This window comes from Daldinia childiae (genome assembly GCF_008694065.1).
Source record: "Daldinia childiae strain JS-1345 chromosome Unknown Scaffold6, whole genome shotgun sequence".
NCBI lineage: Eukaryota > Fungi > Ascomycota > Sordariomycetes > Xylariales > Hypoxylaceae > Daldinia > Daldinia childiae.
The window spans coordinates 201,296-223,514 of record NW_022984647.1 but is presented as its reverse complement, the minus strand read 5'-3'; the positions used below and the strand labels follow the sequence as shown (position 1 = coordinate 223,514).

Below are 22,219 nucleotides of genomic sequence, written 5' to 3'. Positions count from 1 at the left end.
TTGGCACGGGCAAGAGGTAGCAGGTAGATAGAAATAGGTAAGGGTAGAAGAGTTGATGTTAGAATAGCGTATAGACGGGTCTTTTAGGTTGGGAAGTACTAACTAAATATTTCTAGCCGCTAGGGATAAGAAAGAGAAGGATTCGTCCTCGAAGATGTTTACTTGTGTTCAATACGAGGCGAGGGTTCACACTGTGGTTGCTTAAGCCTGAAATTTAATTGTGGAAGGGTACCAAGGGTGGTTTGCGGTAGGTTAATTGTTGATAGGTATTCAAATTTCGAACCGGAACCTAGCCTAGAGGAAATCAATTATTCCTACGCAAAGTATGCATTATTCTAAATCCTGTGGGGATTATATAATAGGTACCGTTCGAGAAGGTTATATTCAATATAGGTGGCTTACGATTTGCTACTGTTTACGCCCATATAGCTCGTCATCTAAGAGCCCATAGGTCTCCTATGTTATTTCACCCGATACCCCGGTCTCGAGCTTTCTAGTAATTATGTTAACGAAAGCGGTTACTGTGCCTATCGACGCACCTATCGGCGGACGTGCCGGCAAGGATATCATGTGACATCGGGACCGATAATAGATCACGTGACTACCACGACGACGGTTTCAATTCATATAAGCCTTAATACATCACATAGGCATGTTGTAACTTATGGAAGCTATGAAGCAGGGAAATAAGTATTCTAGTAAATTGACGCCTAATACATGAACTCTCCAGCCAGAAAACTTTCTCCAGTCTCACTTAAGTAATGGGCGGATATCCTTGTTCGTCTCTCCCCGCAAGCGATGCCCAAAGTTAGTAAAGATCTAAAAAAACCATATCGTAGCTGTCGATGCAGATTTTGCTCGCCTATTCATACACTCTGTAGCGGATATCCAGCTATTCTCATATATCTTGTAGCACCGTCTACCTGTACCCGAATATTCTATTCTAAATATATGAAGATAATGATGTATATTATTAATGCATGCTATGCTTACCTGTCTAACCTAACCGCTTATCAAAGAGTTTAAATAACCGTCTCTAGATCTTGGTAGGTAGTAGGTCTGTCATATCACCTAACCAAATCATTTAGATAGGTTACAATTTTACATCCTTCCCCATGAATCAAATATAAATATAAAATCAATACCTTCCTTATTATTCTATTAAAGCAAGATTGCCATTATCATAGCATCTACAAAACTTATTTCCGTTTACAAAATTTCCAAACTACTGCATCTTCTACAAATAACCATCACTTTTCACGATACTCGATCACCATGCCTTTCCCCATTCCTACTTGTCGAAAGAGTGAGTGGGCGGCGAGAAAGTTTCGTAAATCTGCTCTTGAGCGCTTGCCCACCTACGTGCACCGTATGATATTCGAGGCCTGCGACTCTGCTTCCAAGCAAGCTCTTGCCCAAACCTGCCAAGAGCTCCGTAATACGGGTTGGGACTTTCGACTGCAGAATGTGAAGGTAACTGGCGCGCCACCTTCCTTGGGCGTGGACTTGGCGATCCTTAGAGATCACACGCAAACCGGGATTATTCGTACCCATACTACGTGAGCATTATCTCCATCTATATCTTAGTATGCAGCTTCTAACCACGAACTTAACAGCTCTATGCACATCGTCATTACCACATTCTCGAGCTCAGACACGGATCGCAGGTTTTCTTATGATTACAGTAGTGAAATCCCCGATTTGATCAGCTGCATGCTATCTCTTATCAGCAAAATGCAGAGATTGAATTGCCTTAAAATTACTATCGACTGTAGCAAGCAGTTAACTGCTTTCTACGAGAATGCCATCCACAAAGAGCTTAAGAAAAGGCCTAGTCATCCGGTTTCTTACAATCCGCTCACAATCCAACTAAGAGGGTTTACCTCTGTTAGGGTGGTCCATTTCACGCGCATGTTCTCTGGACTGCAGCATCTAGAGGTCGGAAGCAATTGCTTTAAGCTGGCTCCCAACCTTGGTATACTGGTAAATCCCTTGCCATTGAAAAGCCTAGAGATCTACATACAGCAACCAGACATGAGCGGAGTAGCGGCCTTGCGCAGTAAGTTATCCTAACATAGTTGCTATAAATCTCTAAGCCTGTACCTAGCTAATGCTACCTTTAGATATTAACAGTACATTTCCGTTATTAGAGAATCTTATTATTAAAGAAATGCCCAGTTTCACCTGGAAGGGAAGAGTATGTCCGTGCCGGCTCCTATGTCTCACATTCTCGGCTAACAAATTATTTATAAAAGGTCACCTCTCAACTTAGACACTTTATTCACTTGCGCAAGCTCGAAATCTCAACAGACTGGCTCTACGATCCCGATGACGACTGGAGCTGGGAATTAGAGGAAACCATGTCCTATGAGTGCGCCGAGGCCTGCCGTTGTCTTGAATATATATCTATCCAAATAAATGACGAGTATATAAACCACTGGAGAGTGGAACGAAATCCGGATGGCAAATTTATCGGCCTGAACGGACTCTAGTGAGACTGCTACATAATCCCGAAACTTATGGTCCACCTTTTCGTTCAATAATGGAAGAACCGAGAGTGGTAGTATTAACCCTCGGATGGATATGGGCTTGAGTATAACATGCTATATTTCCGCGTTTGTGTTCTAATTGGTGAAGGGATGATATGGGCAATTTTCCATCGGCCCCCTTCTGCAGTATCATCAGCTTCTATAATAACAGAAACACGATTTCGCAAGATTGAACATTTACACTTACTGCGTTAGTTATCAAATAAAGATATGAAAAACCTTACCCGATTTCTTCTTGTTAAATTATTCATTGTTTTGCCTTCCTAAATCTTGACTCATGATAGGTACCGCCTAGGAGTTTTAAGTCTAGGTTTAATAATGGAGAAACAATGGATATACAGATAGTAGTATACAGTGCATAGTCCCGCTAATCGTTGCTACTATAAGACCCTACAGTTTAACCAAGGCAAACCTATGCGGCGAGCCTCCCCACCCCGTCCGTACTCCTAATATAATTTCAGATTTAATACCGGGATGGTTTAAATATATCAATATAGCTCTAGGAAAGTTTTAAACTCATGGCTATAGTTTTGAATCCCCTGACGGCGTACTTGGCTCTGGATCAAGATATATGGCAGCGAGTTCGGGACTACCATGAAACTTCTGTGTTGCAGTTTTGAACTACCCAATATTACCCTATGGTACTCTGGATGTAACAAGGCATCTATGAGATATGCTTTAATAGCCTCGCATACGTTCGTTGTATCTATTACATCCCCTGTCAACAATCTAGCTATCTCAACTACGGGCTTAGGAATCAGAAAGCTAGTCTGAAAACTAGGAAGACATATTTAAATATTATCAGCAGAATGTTAGTTAATAGAAGGCAATTTTCGCTTTTGCTCTATTTATTACTCCCAACCATCGTTTCTCATACCTTCCTCGCCAACCAATAGCAAATTAGGACATCTTTAACCCATGTATCCCACAAATGTTCGAGTACAACCACCATTATCTAGACCCCGTCCGCAACTAGGACCTTTTTGGTACGCTTAACCACTCCGTTATCTCTGGGACCCTACACGAATCACCGCTAAACCACCATCTACCTTCTTGAGATAGACACAGGGACGCTTGTAGACTAGTGCACTTATGCAGTCGCACTCTTCATCGTCCAATATACATGCACGCGAAAGTCTCAAGAATGTGCCCTTCAAACATATCCATGTACCTGGTTGATACCATTCACAGTCCTCTAGGATGAAGCTCCTTATACGCTCAATATCAGCTATACCGACCTTGGAGATAACCTCGAGGAAGGCATTGAAAACATCATCACGCTTCTCTAAATCCGGCGTAATGCGCTCCAATAAAGTCATGAGATCATAGATATGCTCATACCACTGAGTGTCGGTTTCATCATTGTTTCCTAGCTCAGGGCTTGATAATCGTGGTCGTTTTCGTTGTACGACATGTCCGGGCGATACTGCCGTATCTCTTGTCCCACTGACCGGTGATTCGAGTTGTGTTGGCCCGTCGCAAATGCCGCTGACAGGATCTGTGGATGATGTAGTGGAGACATTCTGCGATGGGGTTGAGAGATTGAATGAAACGGAGACGTCCTGGACTCTAGTTTCGGAAACAGAGACGTTCACGTTAATAAGGCATTTCATGCTGCTGGGTATTTCGGGAGGCATTGTGATGGTATCAGAGTAGGGTATTGATGAGGTTAATGCATGTAGGGTTGATCTACGAGGTCTTCCAGTCAGTTGTGGGATTAGAAAAGGAAAGGCAAAGAGGTGAGAGAATAAGAGGAGATTTTTAGAGTGGGTGATCAGTTAAGTTGAGGAAGTCGCAATGCCCTTTAAGTTATGACATACGTATACGGAAGGTCCTACAAGTATGATCAAAATTATTTCATCATTCTCACCTTAAGGCAGGCGAGCTAAGAATGACATTTCCATAGCGACTACCCACTACATATGTATACTTTGCCTTAGCTACATATGTAGCTTGTGTGGTATAGTTATGTACGGAAGGCACATATATACATGCCCCTCTATGCTACATACATGTACCATGTAAATTATATACTCCCTCGCAGTGTAAAGGAGATTGCCATGCCCGTAGTAGATGTCGAGATATAACCAAGCCGACAAAATCATTATAAGCGGCTTTCCCCAAGGTTATTCGATTCTCATAAGCTACCTGGGTATACAATCTTGATTCGTTAACGCTATCAACCTATTGACTTATCAAATATGATAGTCTCGTTCTGCTTATATAGGTAGGTATATATAAAACTGTCCTAATCTGAACTCGAACACAATCTAAACTTCCGTATACTATATAATTATTCAATCGTCTTGCTAGCAGTCTTAATGCAGTCATCGATAATGTAAACCCACTTCGTGGCGTTTACGTAGTCTTCCTTATCGATGCTCTCATCGAGCCCAGGGAATACAGCCCCAGCGTAGCCGGTCCAAACTCCAGGGGCGAAAACAACGTGCTTAAACCAGGGCCGACTGTCCAGACCAAGTTGGTATAGGAAGGCTCGTTCGATCTTCTTGTATTTGGTGTTGGTGGAACGAATCTCGTGGAGCAGCTTAAGCTTGCTAAGCCATTTCCACCAGGGAACTTGTTCGTTCGCTTCTTTGGCCAATCTTTCTGACTTGGCATCAAGTTTAATGGCAGATTGCTTAAACGCATCTACAGATTGGTACAAGTGACCCAGTGTGTTTTTCAGTGAATCTGGATCGCCTTTGACTTCAGTGCCAACGGCACGGGCTCTGAACTCGAATATCTCCTTTTCAGTTGACGGCTTCGCTTGGGAAGTCGTCAGCTTTGTCTCAACCTTCTTAATATACTCTTCCAGCGCACTCGCATAATCCGTCGCGTTAAGGGAGAGGAGAGGCAAATCGGCTATCTTTGCAGTAATGAGGCCGAGGACCTGCGCCATCGTTCTGTGATATACAAAGCCAGGGTCGCCAAACTCAGACATCCAATGGAAGCTATCGTAATTGCTATGGTAGTGGTAGATCGGAGAATTGCCGGTCTCCTCATTGAAACCGATGTCAAGACTAGGTATTCCGGCGAAGTCCTGGAAGGCTGTAAAGTCGCTACCGCTTCCCATTGTACTTATGCGCCCATCCCAAAGATCACGTACGGTTTGGCCCTTGATAGTTTGATTGGGCGACTGTACCGAAGCGGTCACATCATAGATTAGCTTGTGTAGCAGAGGAGCGGCCGAGGCAGAGAAAATCGGCCCACGAACGCCAACGTCAACGTTAATGTAGGCGACGTTGGCGGCTGTTAACCACGGTAAATACTCCTCTACCCACTCGGTGCTACCGACTAAACCGTATTCTTCTCCATCCCAACTGGCGAAGACTATGGTTCGCAGGGGCTTCCAACCATTTTCCAAAGCCTTACCAAAACTGCGAATAGCCTCATTCAGAACGGCAGACCCACTGTTAGGATCACCAGCACCACCAGCTACCCAGGCATCGCGATGGTTGCCCACTACAATGACCTCGTCGGGGATGGTACCGTTGATAATGCCAATTACATCCCACATGGGCGTTATAGTATATTCCTGTTCGTTGTATAGATTGAGTACAAGGTCATCCGGCGAGGGCCCAATATTATACTCAACTCCTTTGTAATCAAGTCCAGTATTCCTGGTCCAGTATTGGCCAAAATCTTTGGCGCTCGGGCCAATTCCGTTCAGAGCTTTTAGAATCGGTAGAGCTTCCAAGTAAGATATCGGCAAGGATGGAATGCTTGGTATAGCTCCATCAACAGGCGCTCGGGGCACGCCTGGTTTGGAAGGGTAGCCGGGAGTTGTTGGATCTCCCGGGGCGACACTGAGGAATTGGACGCTACCACGTTGAACACTGCTAGGATTCCGCGCAGGACCATTCGGGTATGTGTCGTACCCATTTGCCTCGGTAGTCTCACCATCGTCACCTGGATCCGTGAAGATAACAACACCGATCATACCGAGCTCCTGAGCCCGCTTAACTTTCAACCCTCGGAAGATACCTCCATAACGAGCAACGGCAATTTTACCCTCGAGGCTGACATTGGCTTTAACGAGGTCTTCAAAGTCCCAGTATGTACCATAATTCACGTAAACATATGAGCCGGTAACGTTCCCGCTCGCGGAATAGCCATGGAATGTTGGGATACTCTCCTCTAGCTGGGACGTTGGGTCTTCATCCAGCACGTCTTCTTCTAAGGTGGCTTCGAAGGCCACCTTCCAAGCTTCAGGATTAATGTCATCTGATTTGGCCTTTTCTAGGAGAGCGAGTCGATGGTCTACCGGATAATTTATGTACGTCTCATACGCTACGACATTAGACTGAATGCCCCATTCGTTCCATCGATCGCGTGTCCATTCCGCCTACAATATATTTAAAGCTAAGGATTTCGATCTTATATCTAAATCAAGGGAGTCTTACCTGAGATAAGTTCTTGCCAGCCAGATGTGGGCCGGATGTGTAATACTTGCTCCACTCTGTAGCCTTAGATGAACTTGGTGTTTCTAAAAGTATGGTTTGAAGCTCTTCATAGGTGACACGGTTCTTATGATGGCCGGGCCACCCGTGATGAGTGTTATGCTGAGGCGCGAAAACAACAGTGATGAGAAAGGTGATGAAAAGGGTAATAAGAGATGAGCCTAGAGCGATGGTGCAGAACCGACGAATGATTTGATGAGGGTATCTTTGTCGTGGCGGGCCGACAGTAACAGTGGTGATTAATGGTGTATACTCATTAGCCATCTTGTCATCGTGACGACCGAGATTAGACTGGGCCGAGCGCATGATGAATATGAGATGGCGTTGAGTTGAGAGCGGTGACAACAAAGTTGCGAATGGCTACTCTTAGGAATGTTTAGGTTTGTGTCGCCACTCCGACGTAATGAACGTAATGAACCCCGGAAATGTTGCAATCGGGTTCGGCTATGTTCCAGCCTTATCTATGTGGGGCCGAAGAGACTAAGACCTCGGAGTTGTACATACCCCATTAAGCCCGGTTCCATAATAGCTATCAGTTACCTAACAATGATTGGCTGAATAATTAAAGTCTGTTAGTGATAGGTGTTTACATAGGTATGTACAAACGGGGTGCGTTTTACCAAGTACATATATTGTAATTGTTTAGTTCAATGATACTAATGATACTAATGATTTCATATATCGTCCTTAGCCAATACCTTAACTGACGGAACTTAAGTAAAGTTATTATCTTGTACGAGCTGGAGTATTAAAGATCTACAAGTCTGGAGCAGCCGCATTGCGCATCTTGAAGGGAACTCAGACTTAACCTACATAGTGGATTAACCTACTATATAATGGATTACCTGCGGGGCGGGAGACTACAGGAGGGGTTACATTTCGGCCAATGATTTTACTATATTTTTAATAAAGATGGAGCGCGTTCAAGCCTCAGAAGCAATAACACCCTTGTTGCAGTGAAGATCCCCTCCCCTCGCATGATCAGGAGGCTGGACGTTGGCGTGTGACCTTTTAATTTTGGCTTCCTTCAAATTCACTAAACCCGTAAAATTGTTACCGGATCACATTCTACGACATCCGACACCGGACATTTCGAGGCAGCACTTTGCGTTCCCTTGATACATCGATCTTGGGTGTTCTCTACAAAAATCTAGTGGAACATGCAGCGGATGGCGAGCGAGTCTATTTCCGATTCGTAGGCTTGATGTCCCCGGATAGTCGAAGGCGGGTCTTTCTTTAGAGACCTTTGTTTCGTCACGATCGAAGGGAGGAAGAAGATTAAATAAATAAAAATTAATAAAGTTTTTAAAAACTTTTTACGCACATGCAGCACGCCTTACGCCTCTTAACCCCTCTAGGAAAAGAGTCAGGTCCACTACTACCGGGTTTTAATTCAGGACTCGGGAGGCAACATGCGGTAAGCGTCGAATCAGAAACGGTATTCACGCCGTACGAGCCGTCGCGACGGCGTGCTGCTACCTTCGGCTTAGCCTTTCTGTATAACAGAACTTACATACAGGGAATATACACATACATACATGTGCAGGGTAACAAGCGCCGATGTACCCATGGCCTAGACATATTCGGTACGAGATGTGGGTGTCGTCGGGTAGCATTTTCCTCAACGTCTCTTTTATGTTAATAAAGGTATTGTTCCCCGCTACTTCACGATACATGATTTATCTTTTCTATCTTGGTTGGCCGGTTGTGTGTAACTGTTCTCCGTTCTTTACTCTCCAGTCTTGAGACAATATATGGACGTGGTGGCTGCTGTGTGGGAGTCTTAACGCTTTAGCTTTCTTCTTTCTGGATCCTCGCCCCTCTTATCCCGACATAAGAGAACCGGCTATCCAAGTTTCCTTAGACTTCAAGTCTTCGTCCTTAAACTTGCTTTCTTATTATATCTTCCAGTACGGAACGGACGAAAATGACTAATAGGAATCGTGCCCCGAAATTGCCAGCCCAGCAACTGGCCATATTGGGTGAGCTTGGATCTTTCTCTTGCCTATTTTCGTCGTGTTTTTCTTTTCCTTGGACAAGTCTGCTATGCGATAACTATCTGTCAGAGGAACCTAGTTGCCAGACGAGTCTTATCCGAGATGTTATATTATACAGATCTATTATCTTGCTTAAAATATATCGCTGGTTTGTCTCTGTGCTGGGGACTGTTTAGCCTACTCATGTTGCTATGCTTCTCCGTGATATGTTGAAGTATGGTACCAATTCGTATCCCATAAACTTCTGGACTGGTTAGATTTTAGTGGAAATGGGAATAGGCGACGAGGCGCTCATAATTGGATCATGATATTGCTCATGGCTGGATCATTACACCTTCTTTTCAAAATCCGAGCTAATTCTCTCTCCAGCTATCGCACGGTTCGCCGAACCGATCGCTTACACGTCCGTCTTCCCGTACCTCCCTGAGATGATATCCAGTTTCGGCGTCGAAAGGAAAGAGATCGCGAAATGGGCCGGCATTACCAGTTCGGTATTTTCACTTGCGCAGAGCTTGACAGCTGTAGCTTGGGGTAGAGCCTCTGATAGGCTTGGGAGGAAACCTGTCATTCTGGCTGGACTCCTTTTTACGATGATCGGTTTCATAGTTTGGGGTATGTCAACCAGTTTACCAATGGCGATTACAGTTCGTATTATGATGGGGGCTGGCAATGGAAATGGTACGTGTTTTTCCTTGGGCAATATCAGAACTTCTCCATACTAATTCATGTAGTTGGGATTATTCGAACGATGGTAGCAGAGATGGTTACAGAGAGGGAACTCCGGCCAAAAGCATTCTCGATCATGCCATTAGTCTGGAGCGTTGGGTCAGTGTTCGGTCCAGCTTTTGGCGGCCTATTTGCGAAACCTGCCGATCAATGGCCTGGAATTTTTGGCAACATCGCTTTCTTCAAAAATTACCCATTCGCTTTCCCGAACTTGATAGGTTCCGTCTTTTTTCTGATATCTCTTACGACTGGACTTCTTTTCCTCAAAGAAACCCTTCATAGCAAACGTAATTCTCCCGATTGGGGTCTAGTCCTTGGCGAGCGTATCATGAATGCATTCAGGAGTCACCCCCGCCGACGGGCCCAGAGTCGCCAGCGACATTCCGTACAGGATGATGAAATATCAGCACCGCTAATGGATTCGAACGCGCCCTTGAAGACGGCTAATGTTACCGTTGTCGAATCAAGGATCGAAAAGCATAAACCTTTACCGCTTCTTTCGGTGTTCACTCGTCAGAGTGTTATCAATCTTGTTGCATACACAATCTTAGCTCTACACTCGGTTTCGTTCGACCAAGCTTTACCCGTATTCTTAAATTATCCGCCGCAAGAACATACACCTGAGAACACGTCGCTTCCTTTCGTCTTTAGTGGCGGTTTTGGGTTGACTCATACACATATTGGTACTATCTTCGCGGGTGAAGGTATCATATCTGGCTTGGTCCAATTTCTGGTCTTCCCACCGCTATGTACTCACTTTGGCATATTGAATTGCTACAAGGCTTCCGTTCTTGTCTTCCCAATTGTCTACATCCTCACGCCGTTTACAGTGCTTGTAGAGGGTACTATAATGCGCTATACCGCACTATGTATCCTCCTAACTCTGAAAACATTCGCTGTCATTGTCGGGTTCCCCTGCACTACCCTTCTACTTACCAATAGCGCCAAGAGCTTAAGCGTCCTAGGAACTTTAAACGGGTTTGCGACTACGTTTAGTGCCCTTGGACGAGCTACTGGTCCTGCTATGACAGGTGCTGTTTTTACATATGGCGTAAAACGGGGCATGATTGGTCTACCATGGTGGCTCATAGCTATCATAGCGATTCTAGGTGCCATACCCGCATGGACGATCATCGAAGGTGAGGGGCCAAGTGATGTTGGTTCTTCATCTGACAGCGAGGATGAGGATGATACAGAGATTGATAGCGAGCTCGCCGTCGATGATGACGAGTTTGGAACCAGTCAGGCCAGCACTATTGTCGTGTCAGAACATCCGCAGCTAATGGAGGATGCTCCGTTAATAAGTAGCGTCAATACTTCAGAGACTAGTAATGGCTACGGGACGCTGGAAACTGGACGGTCTTGATGTTGGTTGCGAATAACCCCAAAAATAGGGGTGAGTTTGTTAGACGGTATTTAAAACGAGATATCTTATAAATAGGGGCATAGAAGAAGTAGAAACAACATCATCACAATCATTGTCTTTGTTATCGGAAGGCGTTACGGACTGGAAAATGGATTTGGGGTTAACCAGGTTCAAGTATTGTATTGTTAGCATTTAGTATCATGTTCGAGATTTGATGTTCATCTTGTATCGAATATCAATATCATGTATCAAATAACTACTGAACTGCTTTTATTCAACCGATTTGATCCATGCCGCTGTATCCTAGATGCCTATAAAAATTGACATGAATTCCCCCGATCAAGCCGCCGTAGCCTAACCTGACCTGACCCGACCCTTTTAGCCATAAAACGCCTATGAAGGAGATGAAGCTACCGCGCATCATCATGCAATATAAAACTATCAAGAGGTATCACTTTGTTTTTGTTTTCCGCACCGAAGACTATCTGAGAAAATCATTACGTCCCAACCGTTCCGTAATTATCAATCTTCGTAAATCCCATACCAACCCGTCCAGTTTGTCATCAAGCCAAAGCTAGGTAATTTTCACTCACCCACCAGCCCCTCCTTTTCTATACTGAGCTTATCAAGCATAGAGTTTCTTCTCGTAACTCTCCATGTTCACGCCGCCCTCTAGTTGTGCGCTAGCAGTGCGAATCTCAAACCGGAGGGTGCCGTTGGCTGCGCTTTCGTGCATCTCTTTCAAACTCCGCATACCGCAATCCTGCAGCGAGTGTTTCAGGCCCGCTGCCAGATACGGCACGAACTTGTTGATCGATCCACGATGCGCCACAGCGCCAGAGACACCTTGAGCAACAAGGACGCTGTCTCCCTCGCTAAAGTACCGAGCGGTACCCGCGTTACTAGCTTGGCTGTTCTTACTGCCAGCACCGGCTTTTTTATCCTGCATAGCGTCGATACTACCCATACCACGATACGCCTTAACCAGTTTACCTTCACGCGAGACGAATGAAGTGCCCGGGGACTCAGTTGTGCCTGCGAGCAAACCACCCATCATGACGGTGGAAGCACCGAGAGCAAGACCCTTGACGATGTGGCCCACATTTTGGACACCACCGTCTGCGATGCACGGTACTCCAAATTTCGCTGCGAAAGCAGAAACGGAGTACACCGCAGCTGCTTGGGGACGGCCCACGGCCATGACCTCCTGTGTAATGCAAGCGCTTCCACTGCCCATTCCGATTCTTAGTCCATCAACTCCTGCGGCAATCAGGTTTGCGGCCTGCTCCCGAGTCACTACGTTTCCGCCAATGACATCGAGGCCGGGGTACTCCTGCTTAATCCATTTGACCATCTCGATCTGGTACATGCTGTTACCCTGACTGCTGTCTAGGACAACAATGTCAAGTCCCGCATCGACGAGCTTCTTTAAGCGAATCTTATCCTCTGGACGGGTACCGATCGCGGCAGCGCAGATGAGCTGCTTCGAGTCAGGAAGCTTAGACGCAAGTGGGAAGTGCAAATTCTTGGTCAAGTCGGAACGGGAGATCATGGATACGAGGTTGAAATCCTTGTCAACGATAGGCAGTTTGCCTTTCCTGGACTTGGCAAGAATCTTGTTCGCCTCAGGAAGAGTGACGCCCAATTGGGCAGTGACTAGGTCGGTCACCATAACTTTATCGACCGTTTGGCGGAGGTCGTCCTCGAATTGAAGATCGCGGTTCGTTACAATGCCTAGGAGCTTAGAGCCAAGCTTCCCAGATTCTATAGGCTTTAGTTAGCCTAGATCCCATGCCAAGGTTGGAAGGTAAAAAATTTTTCAAAATTCACATCATCATAAAGAGCATAATTGATTCCCCATGACATTTCTGTCTATACGGTGGAACGAAAGTTAAAATATTAGGTTTGTAATCATAAGATGTAGTACAAGAACTCGGCCGTAGGGGGACGAGATCAGGCGGGACAAGAATCATAAAATAGAATAAAATATTAGACATACCAGTAACAGGGAAACCACCGAAACCCCATTTCTCTTTGAGAGCCTTGGTTTCCTCAACAGTGGTCTCCTTGCTAATGACAACAGGGTCAACAATGAAGCCATTTTCATATCTCTTGACTTTCTTCACCATGTCGGCTTGGGCGTCTGGTGAACAGTTGTGGTGGATAACACCAAGACCACCCTGTAGAGCCATGTGAATGGCCATCTCATGTTCAGTAACAGTATCCATAGGCGATGAGACGAAAGGGGTTTTCAGTGTGATTCTCTTGGTAATAGGTGAGTCAAGTCCGACTTCTGAGGCAGGGAAACCAATGTAACCAGGCAAGATCAAGAAATCATTGTATGTCAAACCACCACGCTGTTTGGTGTCAACAAGATCCTCAATACCGAGACCATCACGAGATTGGTACTCTTTCAGCGTCTCGACAGCGCTGGAGAAATCAAGGAACTTTGAACTGCCATTGACAGAAGTAGATCCGTTAATAGACGGCATCTTGATTAAAGAGATTTAAGAGATGTGAGGTCGAAGACAACGTCGAGAAATTAAATTGACCAGTCGACGAATTGAACGATGTTCTTCTTCCCGATTAAAAGGAAGAAGAAAAAGTTCAAAGTCTTGAGGAGCTCATCAAAAATTTTTGTGTTCTTCCTGCGGGGTCCCTGCACAAACTTTAGGTACAGTGCGGGGCTCTCATGTTAATGCGTAACCTTGTCGTAACTTAATTTTACGCGTCAAGTCTATATGAAAAGCAAGTTTCTTACTAGTACCATAAATCTTCAACCAATGATAATTCGCAATTGGTGAATCCACATGATCTATCTTATCTGTAAATGCAGCATTTGTGGCTGATACACTACCTCGTCCGTGGCGTTGATTGTGGTTGGTCAAGTGAGGGGCAGGCATAAACTGCCCAGCATATGTACTGACCGTTGCTCCCCACCCGAATAAATAAACAAACTTCCAAAAACAGGATTACAGGTCATCGGTTTTTTGGTTCCATCAAGCTCCGTCACCCGTCAACCAACAAAGTAAGGCTGAATTCAGGCCGCTTCCCGTTGACCGGTGTTTAATTGTTTAATAGAAAGCTAATTTTCTACATCACACTCTTCTTCTCAACAACATCGTAGGAAATATCCTATTTCTAATGAGTGCGCTGAGAGCGCGCGTTCTCCGAGACCAGGCTAAAAAACCAAGGAAATAGTTTTGTGTTACCGGATATGTTTCCCATCTTTTCCTACTAATAAACACCTCTCTCACCTTGGGTATCCTCGCTTTCATATCTTTGTTTACAACTCAATTCGAAATCCAAATAAGGCAGATAGGACCGGCTGCCAGTGACTCCAGATTACGACCTGGTATCGCATACGATAATCATTACTACTTCAACTTCGACTACGACTACACTCTAATATACTTCAGCTCCAATAGCTGTGATGCGGACTCCAATATCGGACAGTGGTATAATTCAACTTGACGTAGAGCAATATCACCGCATACTGGTTTAGTAGTCGACATGTCGAACAGGCCTCATCCTCTCCGTCAATCATATACTGTTGACTACACAACGACCAATATAAATCGCCAACTGTCTGCTGCTTCATCGTCTGCATCGTCTGGCTACTCGGCCAACTCTAATAATACTGATCCGTCTGACTTTGGGCCACCTAGCGCAGCATCATCGATAACTTCGAACGGCAATGGCAGACCCATCGCTACACACAAACGTGGCATGAGCGAAACTGCACTTCGGTATTCCTCACCGCGATCAAGTATATATGATGAACCCAAGGCGAACCCGGAAATCATGTATAACTTGGCCAGACAGTCTTTACGTCCGCTCCCACAGCCACCTGCTTCAGGACAGCAACTCGAAAAACCCAAGACACCCCCACGTCGCGACCGCCAAGAACGCGGGCAGAGTATTGACATCGGCAAGCTTTCTCTATACGAGGAGAAAACTTCCCCTACTCCCCAAAGCAAGTCGCCAAATGCCCGGCCTACTTCTATGGTGCTCACACGATCCGATGTTAGACGCCCAAGTTTACCCGGGAGCCCGACGCACTCCTCTCATCTCGTAGTTCATCCTACTACTCTTGCTGCTCCCGACTTACAACAGATGGGTCGCTCCTCCACAAACCAACTGCGCACCTTATCCAAATTGGCCCAGGATAGTTCTGCCGATGAATTCGCCCTTACTTCCCAGGCCCAGGAGGTAGTTGGCCTGCGTGGACGACGAAGACTGCAGCGAGCAGGTAATGCGAATGGCTCTAGGAGTGGACAGCGCAGTGATCGCTATGGATTCGAAGGGCGCAACTGGATGGATAAACAGAGACAGTTTCTCCAAGCATACGAATATCTCTGCCACATTGGTGAGGCAAAAGAGTGGATTGAGGATGTCATTCATCGTCAGATTCCACCAATTGTTGAGTTAGAAGAAGCTCTGAGAGATGGTGTCACCTTAGCTGAGGTTGTGGAAGCTCTGAACCCTACTCGACGATTTCGCATATTCCGAAACCCGCGACTTCAGGCAAGACACTGGGATAATGTAGCTGCTTTTTTCCGATACCTAGATGAGGTTGAGCTGCCTGATTTATTCCGATTCGAACTGATTGACCTTTACGAAAAGAAGAACATCCCAAAGGTCATATACTGCATACACGCCCTAAGTTGGCTTTTGTTCCGGAAGGGTATTGTGGATTTCAGGATAGGCAATCTGGTTGGCCAACTAGAGTTTGAACATCATGAGCTAGAGGCTATGCAAAAAGGACTCGACAAGCTCGGTGTTAATATGCCTAGCTTCGGGAACATGGGCGCAGACTTTGGCGTGGAGCCAGCGCCTGAGCCCGAGCCTGAAGAAACTGAAGAGGAACGAATCGACCGCGAATTGTCCGAAAACGAGGCCGCCGTCCTCGACCTCCAGGCGCAGGTGCGAGGTGCTATGCTTCGACTACGACTCGGCCATATGATGCAAGGATTATGGGACTCGGAAGACTGGCTCATTGACCTCCAAGCGCGCATTCGCGGCGATTGGACCCGTCAAGTTATAGGGTATAGATTGGAGATGCGCAAGTTTGCTATCAATCTTCAGAGTGCCGCTCGTGGATTCCTAGCCCGAAATAGAATGGCACGTAGAGAACACTATTGGAAGAGCAAGGAAAAAGATATTACGATACTACAGAGCTTGGTACGGGCCGCAAAAGTTCGTGACGAGGTACGAGAAACTCGATCTCAATTATCACAGGCGGATGGTCCTATACGAAGCATTCAAGCTGTGTTCCGAGGCCAACTAGCACGCAGAAAGTTCCTTTCCCAGCAGCAGGAGACGAATCGTATGTCCGGTCCAGTATTGCAGCTTCAGGCCGCAATAAGGGGAATGCTAGCGCGGGAAAAAGTTAGTCAAGATCTTTACTCACTTGGAGAAGAAACTCAAGCCGTTACTGGTCTTCAGTCCGCGATACGAGGAATGTTAGCACGGGAGAAAGTTAGCCAAGATCTCTACTTCCTTGGAGAAGAGGCTGAAGCTGTTACCAGTTTGCAGGCTGCAGTTAGGGCGATGCTGACGCGAAGTCATATCCACGAACAACGCGAGGCTCTCGCTAGCTTTGGTCCAAAATGGGAGTCGCTTCAGTCAATCTGTCGCGGCAATTTACTTCGACAAGATATTCAGGCAACAAAGGCTGACCTAGGGCAACATACCCCTGAGATTGGAGCTCTGCAAGCTCATATTCGCGCAGCGGCAGTACGCCGGAATATTACCGAAACGCTGGATGCTTTGAGCGACAATGAACCATCCATACTTGAGCTTCAATCACTAGCTCGAGGCATGCTCGAACGACAGCGGATCACTGCTGAGCTCGACTCTCTTGAAAGCCACGCTATGAGTATCATAGATCTCCAGGCTCGGATTCGCGGGTCCCTGTTTAGAGAGCAGCACTCTCTGCTTCTCGATGAACTACAAACGCACGAAGACGAAATTGTCTCGTTACAATCCCTTATCCGAGCCATGCTCCTGCGTAGCGATGTCGGTCAACTACTAGCCGAACTTGACGAACACGAAGAATCAATAGCTGAATTAGAATCCTTAGCTAAAGGCTTTATTGTTCGACAACAATTTGCCGCCAAGAAGAAACACTTCGAGGAAAATATGCAGAAGGTGGTCAAGATTCAAAGTTTCGTCCGCGCTAAGCTCCAGGGGGAGGCATACCGAAGTCTCACGACTGGAAAAAACCCACCGGTTGGTGCAGTAAAGAACTTCGTACATCTTCTTAATGACAGCGATTTCGATTTCAACGAAGAGATAGAGTTCGAGAGACTACGAAAAACAGTGGTTCAACAAGTTCGGCAGAACGAAATGCTTGAGCAATATATCGATCAGTTAGATATCAAAATCGCTCTGCTGGTGAAGAACAAGATCACTCTTGACGAAGTCGTCCGACATCAAAATACCTTCGGTGGACACACTAGCAGTCTCTTAGCCAACGCCTCTATTGCCTCAGCCAATCAGTTCGACCTAAAAGCTCTCAACAAGAGTTCGAGAAAGAAGCTAGAATCCTACCAGCAATTATTTTTCAACCTTCAAACTCAGCCACAGTACCTAGCGCGACTTTTCAGACGACTGAGAGAATTAGGTACAGCTGAGAAGGAGTGTAAGCGCATCGAACTTCTCATGATGGGACTTTTCGGCTATGCACAAAAGAGACGAGAAGAATACTACCTACTCAAGCTCATCGCAAGATCAATACGAGAAGAAGTGGACGCATGTAGCTCTATCCAAGAGTATCTTCGCGGAAACTTTTTCTGGTCGAAGCTACTAGGGAATTATTGTCGGTCGCCACGAGACAGGAAATATCTCAGGGATTTACTCGGCCCATTAATACGAGACAATATCGTTGAGGATCCCGCTTTAGATCTAGAGAGCGACCCGATGCAAATATACAGATCTGCCATCAATAACGAAGAGCTCCGCACCGGTCGCCCTAGCCGGAGGCCACTCGACATAACCCGAGATCTCGCAATCAAGGACCCGGAAACGCGCGAGTTATTTATTGACCACCTCCGGGATCTCAGAGAAATCTCGGATCAATACTTCCTCGCCCTAGAGGATCGTCTTGCCCGAATGCCCTACGGCCTACGGTTTATCTGCCGGCAGATGTTCGAAGCATTATGCCAACACTTTCAGCGTGAACCTCAACACCATGTGCTCCAAATTATTAGCAATTGGATTTGGCGTTTTTACCTGCAGCCTGCGTTGGTTAACCCCGAGCAGGTGGGTGTGATCGAGAAGACTCTGAGCCCTCTTCAAAAGCGCAATCTAGGCGAGGTTGCTAAAGTTCTTGGCCAAATCTGCTCGGGCCGTCCGTTCGGCGGTGAGAATATCTACCTACAACCTCTTAATGCCTTTGTAGGGGAGTCGATCGAGCGACTTGCTCACATCACGAATAACTTGATCACCGTTGCGGATGCTGAAAATACATTTGATATCGACGAGTTCAATGATCTCTACGCCAAGAACCGGCCCACACTATATATCAAAATGACGGATATATTTGCAATCCATTCTCTCGTATCACACGAGATACCGACTCTCTGCCCCAACCGCGACGATGTCCTTCGTGAGATCTTGCAAGACCTCGGAAGTGCGAAGAACAATGAGAGTGAAATGAATGCGTCCGGGTCTTCCGACATCCAAATGTTTTTGACGCCTAAGCTCCATGATGTTGAAGATCCGGAGGCAGATATCAAGGCTCTTTTTATGGAGACTAAGCGCTGCATCCTGTACATTATTCGTGTGCAGACGGGCGCTAACCTTCTCGAAATCCTTGTCCGCCCTCCCACTCAAGAAGACGAACACAAATGGCAATCACTTCTAAGGGAAGATTTCGCGTCTGGTAGCAATACCAAGGGAGCGTACTCGGACGTCAATATGGTCGACGTGACGCGAATGTCATACTACGACATGAAGCGCAATGCTCTAGAAAACATTATGCATTTAGAGCAGATGGGACGAATTACAAAACATAATTACTACCAAGACATTTTGAATGCTATCGCGCTGGATATTCGTACGAAGAGTCGCCGTAGAATCCAGCGTCAACGAGAGTTAGAAGGAGTACGGCTCACTCTCGGGAATCTACACGAGAAGGCCGAGTACCTAGAGCAGCAGCGCAAGAGCTACGATGACTATATCGAGCAAGCCATGGCTACGCTGCAGAAGAATAAAGGGTAAGATGATTAAAATATGCTATAGGTACACTGTGCTAACAAGAAGGATATAGGAAAAAGCGATTCCTCCTTCCGTTCACGAAACAGTATAACCACCAGCGAGAGCTTGAGCGTTCAGGACGTGTTCCCAAATTTGGCTCTTATAAGTATAGTGTACGCGCTCTTGCCGAGAAGGGTGTTGTCGTGTCTTGGCAAGGCGTGTCGGAACGCGATTGGAGTAATATCAACCTCACGATCTCGTGCGACGAGGTAGGTGTATTTAATCTCGAGGGTAGCCGAGGCCACATCCAGATTCCAGGAGCGAGCGCCCTCATCCCGATCGAAGATCTCTTACAGGCGCAGTTCGAGTCTCACCAGTTTATGAATGTGTTCGAGGGTAACTTGAGACTCAATGTCAATATCCTCCTGCATTTGTTGTACAAGAAGTTCTATCGGACGCAATAAGCCGTAGAGCTGGCGCTCTATAGAAGAATTGCGTGGAAACGTCTGGTGCTTAAAAGGTAGTCGTCTGCGACGAAGGATATGACGGTGCAAGGGGTGTAGGATGCATGGTACTCGGTCAAAGGGGGACAATGGTGTTTTGTAAGGCGACGTGTTGCTCCTGCGGGCTCGGATTAAGAATTACGAGAGATATATGCTGATGGGATTGGCTGGGGATAGGTATTGGAAGTCGACTTTGTTCTTCGCAACTCTTGGTACCCTAAGTTGATACCGGCGGCGGCGAATCAGATAGCATGTTTATGTACTTAGGGCTAGACTCATGATGTTATGGCAATGAGACCGTATTTGTAATTGACTTGATTCTCTCGGTCCTGAAATATTTATGGCCGCTATCTGCCTACATTTAATTTCGCGAATGTGCCCAGCCAAAATTAACTCAGCTCTAAGATAAAAATTGTCCGATATAGTTCCTGAAAGTCATAGTTATGGCTAAATTAACTCTTAGATGAAGTCACTATTATTTTTGGTTTTAATAATATTTGATATTGAACTTCTAAGATATCTATAGGCCTCATGCCTCATATCTTTCTAGAACGTGCCGTTACAAATCAAGTGCTGTGCTTCCTTTCGGCGGAGCATTCGGCGGGGCTCGGCGGCGATGTGGGGCAATCGCCGAAAGCCCACCGAAAGCAAGAACCGGGGTCTACCGGTACGCCTGGCCTAAGCCTATATATATAAGACTTTGGTCGGAATATTTCGAGGTTTAAAATATATGTAGTTTAAAGATACGGCTTCAAGTGCTGTTTTGTATACTTTAATTTATAGTTTATAAAAGTTATATCACGGCACTCAGTGAGCAAGTAAAGGAAAACCAGAGACAGGATGGCTGCGTTACCAAAAACAATGCGTTCACTCGTGGCGCCAAAATATAGCTGGCCGACCGGCTGGGAAGTCGCCAATATGCCTGTTCCAATGGTCAAGAATCCTAAGGACATATTAATCAAAATACACGCCGCGAGCATATCGACAGGTGATACGCAGCTCGCGAGGGGAGCAGCTAGGTATATAGTCGGGGAATTGAAGTATGTCTATAATATTCTCCCTTTTTAATTTTGCATAAAATTTATTCAACTAACACAATATAGAATGCCGCATAAGATCGGAATCGAAGCCGCAGGCGTCGTCGTCAAGGTCGGGTCAGGGGTGACATTATTCAAGCCCGGCGACAAAGTATACGCATTTGGACGATCCCGGCCAATGGATGTGACCGTGGACAAGGGGTTCTGCTCTGAGTATGCAGTGGCTCAGGAGAACCTAACTATTTCCAAGCCTACCAGCTCTTCCTTCGAAGATGTCTGCAATATCGCTAGCGTTGTTACTGCACTACAAACTATTGAGATGGGTCTACGTCTCATGCGCGAGAACGGCGTTACTGATGGACTCGAGGGCAAGACCGTATTTGTACCAGGTGGTTTAAGTGCCACTGGCTCCATCGCTATACAGGTGCTAAAGAATGTATACGGCGTCGGCAAAATCATCACCACCGTGTCTACGGCCAAGGTCCCCCTTGTGGAGCAATACCTTCCGGGTCTCGTCGACCAGGTCATCGACTACACGCGCGTGAAGAATCTGACGGATGTCATACCCCCAGGAAGTATAGACATGGTGTACAACACGCAATGGATCGTGACGAGCACGTTCCCGCTAGCGAAGCCGGATGTAGGCGTCGTAGCATCCATCGCAAGCGTGCCGTCGCCGGGGCTGTTGCGCCTTATGCTGCCACCGCTGCCATTTTTTACTTACTGGTTCGTGGGGCTTGTACAGCTATGGTATAGATTTAAATTGCGTGGTACGAATGTTAAACACGAGTTTCATTCTGGCAACCCCAGTGCACGAGAGGACCTCGAGCGCGCCGGCGAGATCGTGGCTATGGGTAAAGTCAGGAGTATTAACCGCGTTTTCGAGCTCGAGGACATCGATGCCGTAAGGAGGGAGGCGCAGAAAGTAGCTACGGGAAAGGGTGGAATTGGAAAGCTGGTTATTAAGATTGCAGAATAGGGGAGATGTATACGTATTTGTAACAATTATACACGCGATTTAATATTATACTGTCACGATATGCATGATAAGCCAAGGGAAATAACTTAGAAGATGCAATGCGAATAACTATAAAAACTATCACTCCAATTAGAAACAAACCGAAAAAAAAAACAGCACCCCTTAAAATACAGACGGATGGATCTCCTCTTGTAACTACTACCCCTTACCCCTGAGACTAAGACGGTAGAAATTCTCTCCTCTCGACGACCCATCCCCTACCTCACATATAAAACAATCTGACTAATAAACAAAAGGAAGCATTAACTGTCTAATCCAATACAACAAAGCAAAAGCCAATTTTGGGAGCCGTATATATGCTCGCTTGTCCGGAACGAGGGCAATGGCGTCCGTCTCCTAT

At 46.1% G+C, this 22,219-nt stretch overlaps 5 protein-coding genes across 5 annotated transcripts; 3 read left to right on the top strand and 2 right to left on the bottom strand.

Annotated features, from left to right (window-relative positions):
- Positions 1–4,842: 4,842 nt before the first annotated feature.
- On the bottom strand, positions 4,843–7,315 carry GL218_05973 (Vacuolar protein sorting-associated protein 70; the record flags this gene model as incomplete). The annotated part of the gene is made up of 2 exons (XM_033582667.1): positions 4,843–6,894; positions 6,953–7,315. 2 exons carry the CDS (start codon positions 7,313–7,315, stop codon positions 4,843–4,845), a joined length of 2,415 nt encoding a protein of 804 aa, XP_033433842.1.
- A 1,621-nt stretch (positions 7,316–8,936) lies between these two features.
- Positions 8,937–11,098, top strand: GL218_05972 (uncharacterized protein; the record flags this gene model as incomplete). Its single annotated transcript, XM_033582666.1, has 3 exons — positions 8,937–8,991; positions 9,376–9,684; positions 9,738–11,098. The coding sequence occupies 3 exons, from the start codon at positions 8,937–8,939 to the stop codon at positions 11,096–11,098; spliced, it is 1,725 nt and encodes a 574-aa protein (XP_033434158.1).
- A 625-nt stretch (positions 11,099–11,723) lies between these two features.
- GL218_05971 (Inosine-5'-monophosphate dehydrogenase) lies at positions 11,724–13,590 on the bottom strand (the record flags this gene model as incomplete). The annotated part of the gene is made up of 2 exons (XM_033582665.1): positions 11,724–12,862; positions 13,098–13,590. The coding sequence occupies 2 exons, from the start codon at positions 13,588–13,590 to the stop codon at positions 11,724–11,726; spliced, it is 1,632 nt and encodes a 543-aa protein (XP_033433843.1).
- Positions 13,591–14,611: 1,021 nt separating this feature from the next.
- Positions 14,612–19,764, top strand: GL218_05970 (Ras GTPase-activating-like protein rng2; the record flags this gene model as incomplete). Its single annotated transcript, XM_033582664.1, has 2 exons — positions 14,612–19,320; positions 19,374–19,764. 2 exons carry the CDS (start codon positions 14,612–14,614, stop codon positions 19,762–19,764), a joined length of 5,100 nt encoding a protein of 1,699 aa, XP_033434159.1.
- Positions 19,765–20,643: 879 nt separating this feature from the next.
- On the top strand, positions 20,644–21,819 carry GL218_05969 (uncharacterized protein; the record flags this gene model as incomplete). The annotated part of the gene is made up of 2 exons (XM_033582663.1): positions 20,644–20,843; positions 20,907–21,819. The coding sequence occupies 2 exons, from the start codon at positions 20,644–20,646 to the stop codon at positions 21,817–21,819; spliced, it is 1,113 nt and encodes a 370-aa protein (XP_033434087.1).
- Positions 21,820–22,219: the final 400 nt, after the last annotated feature.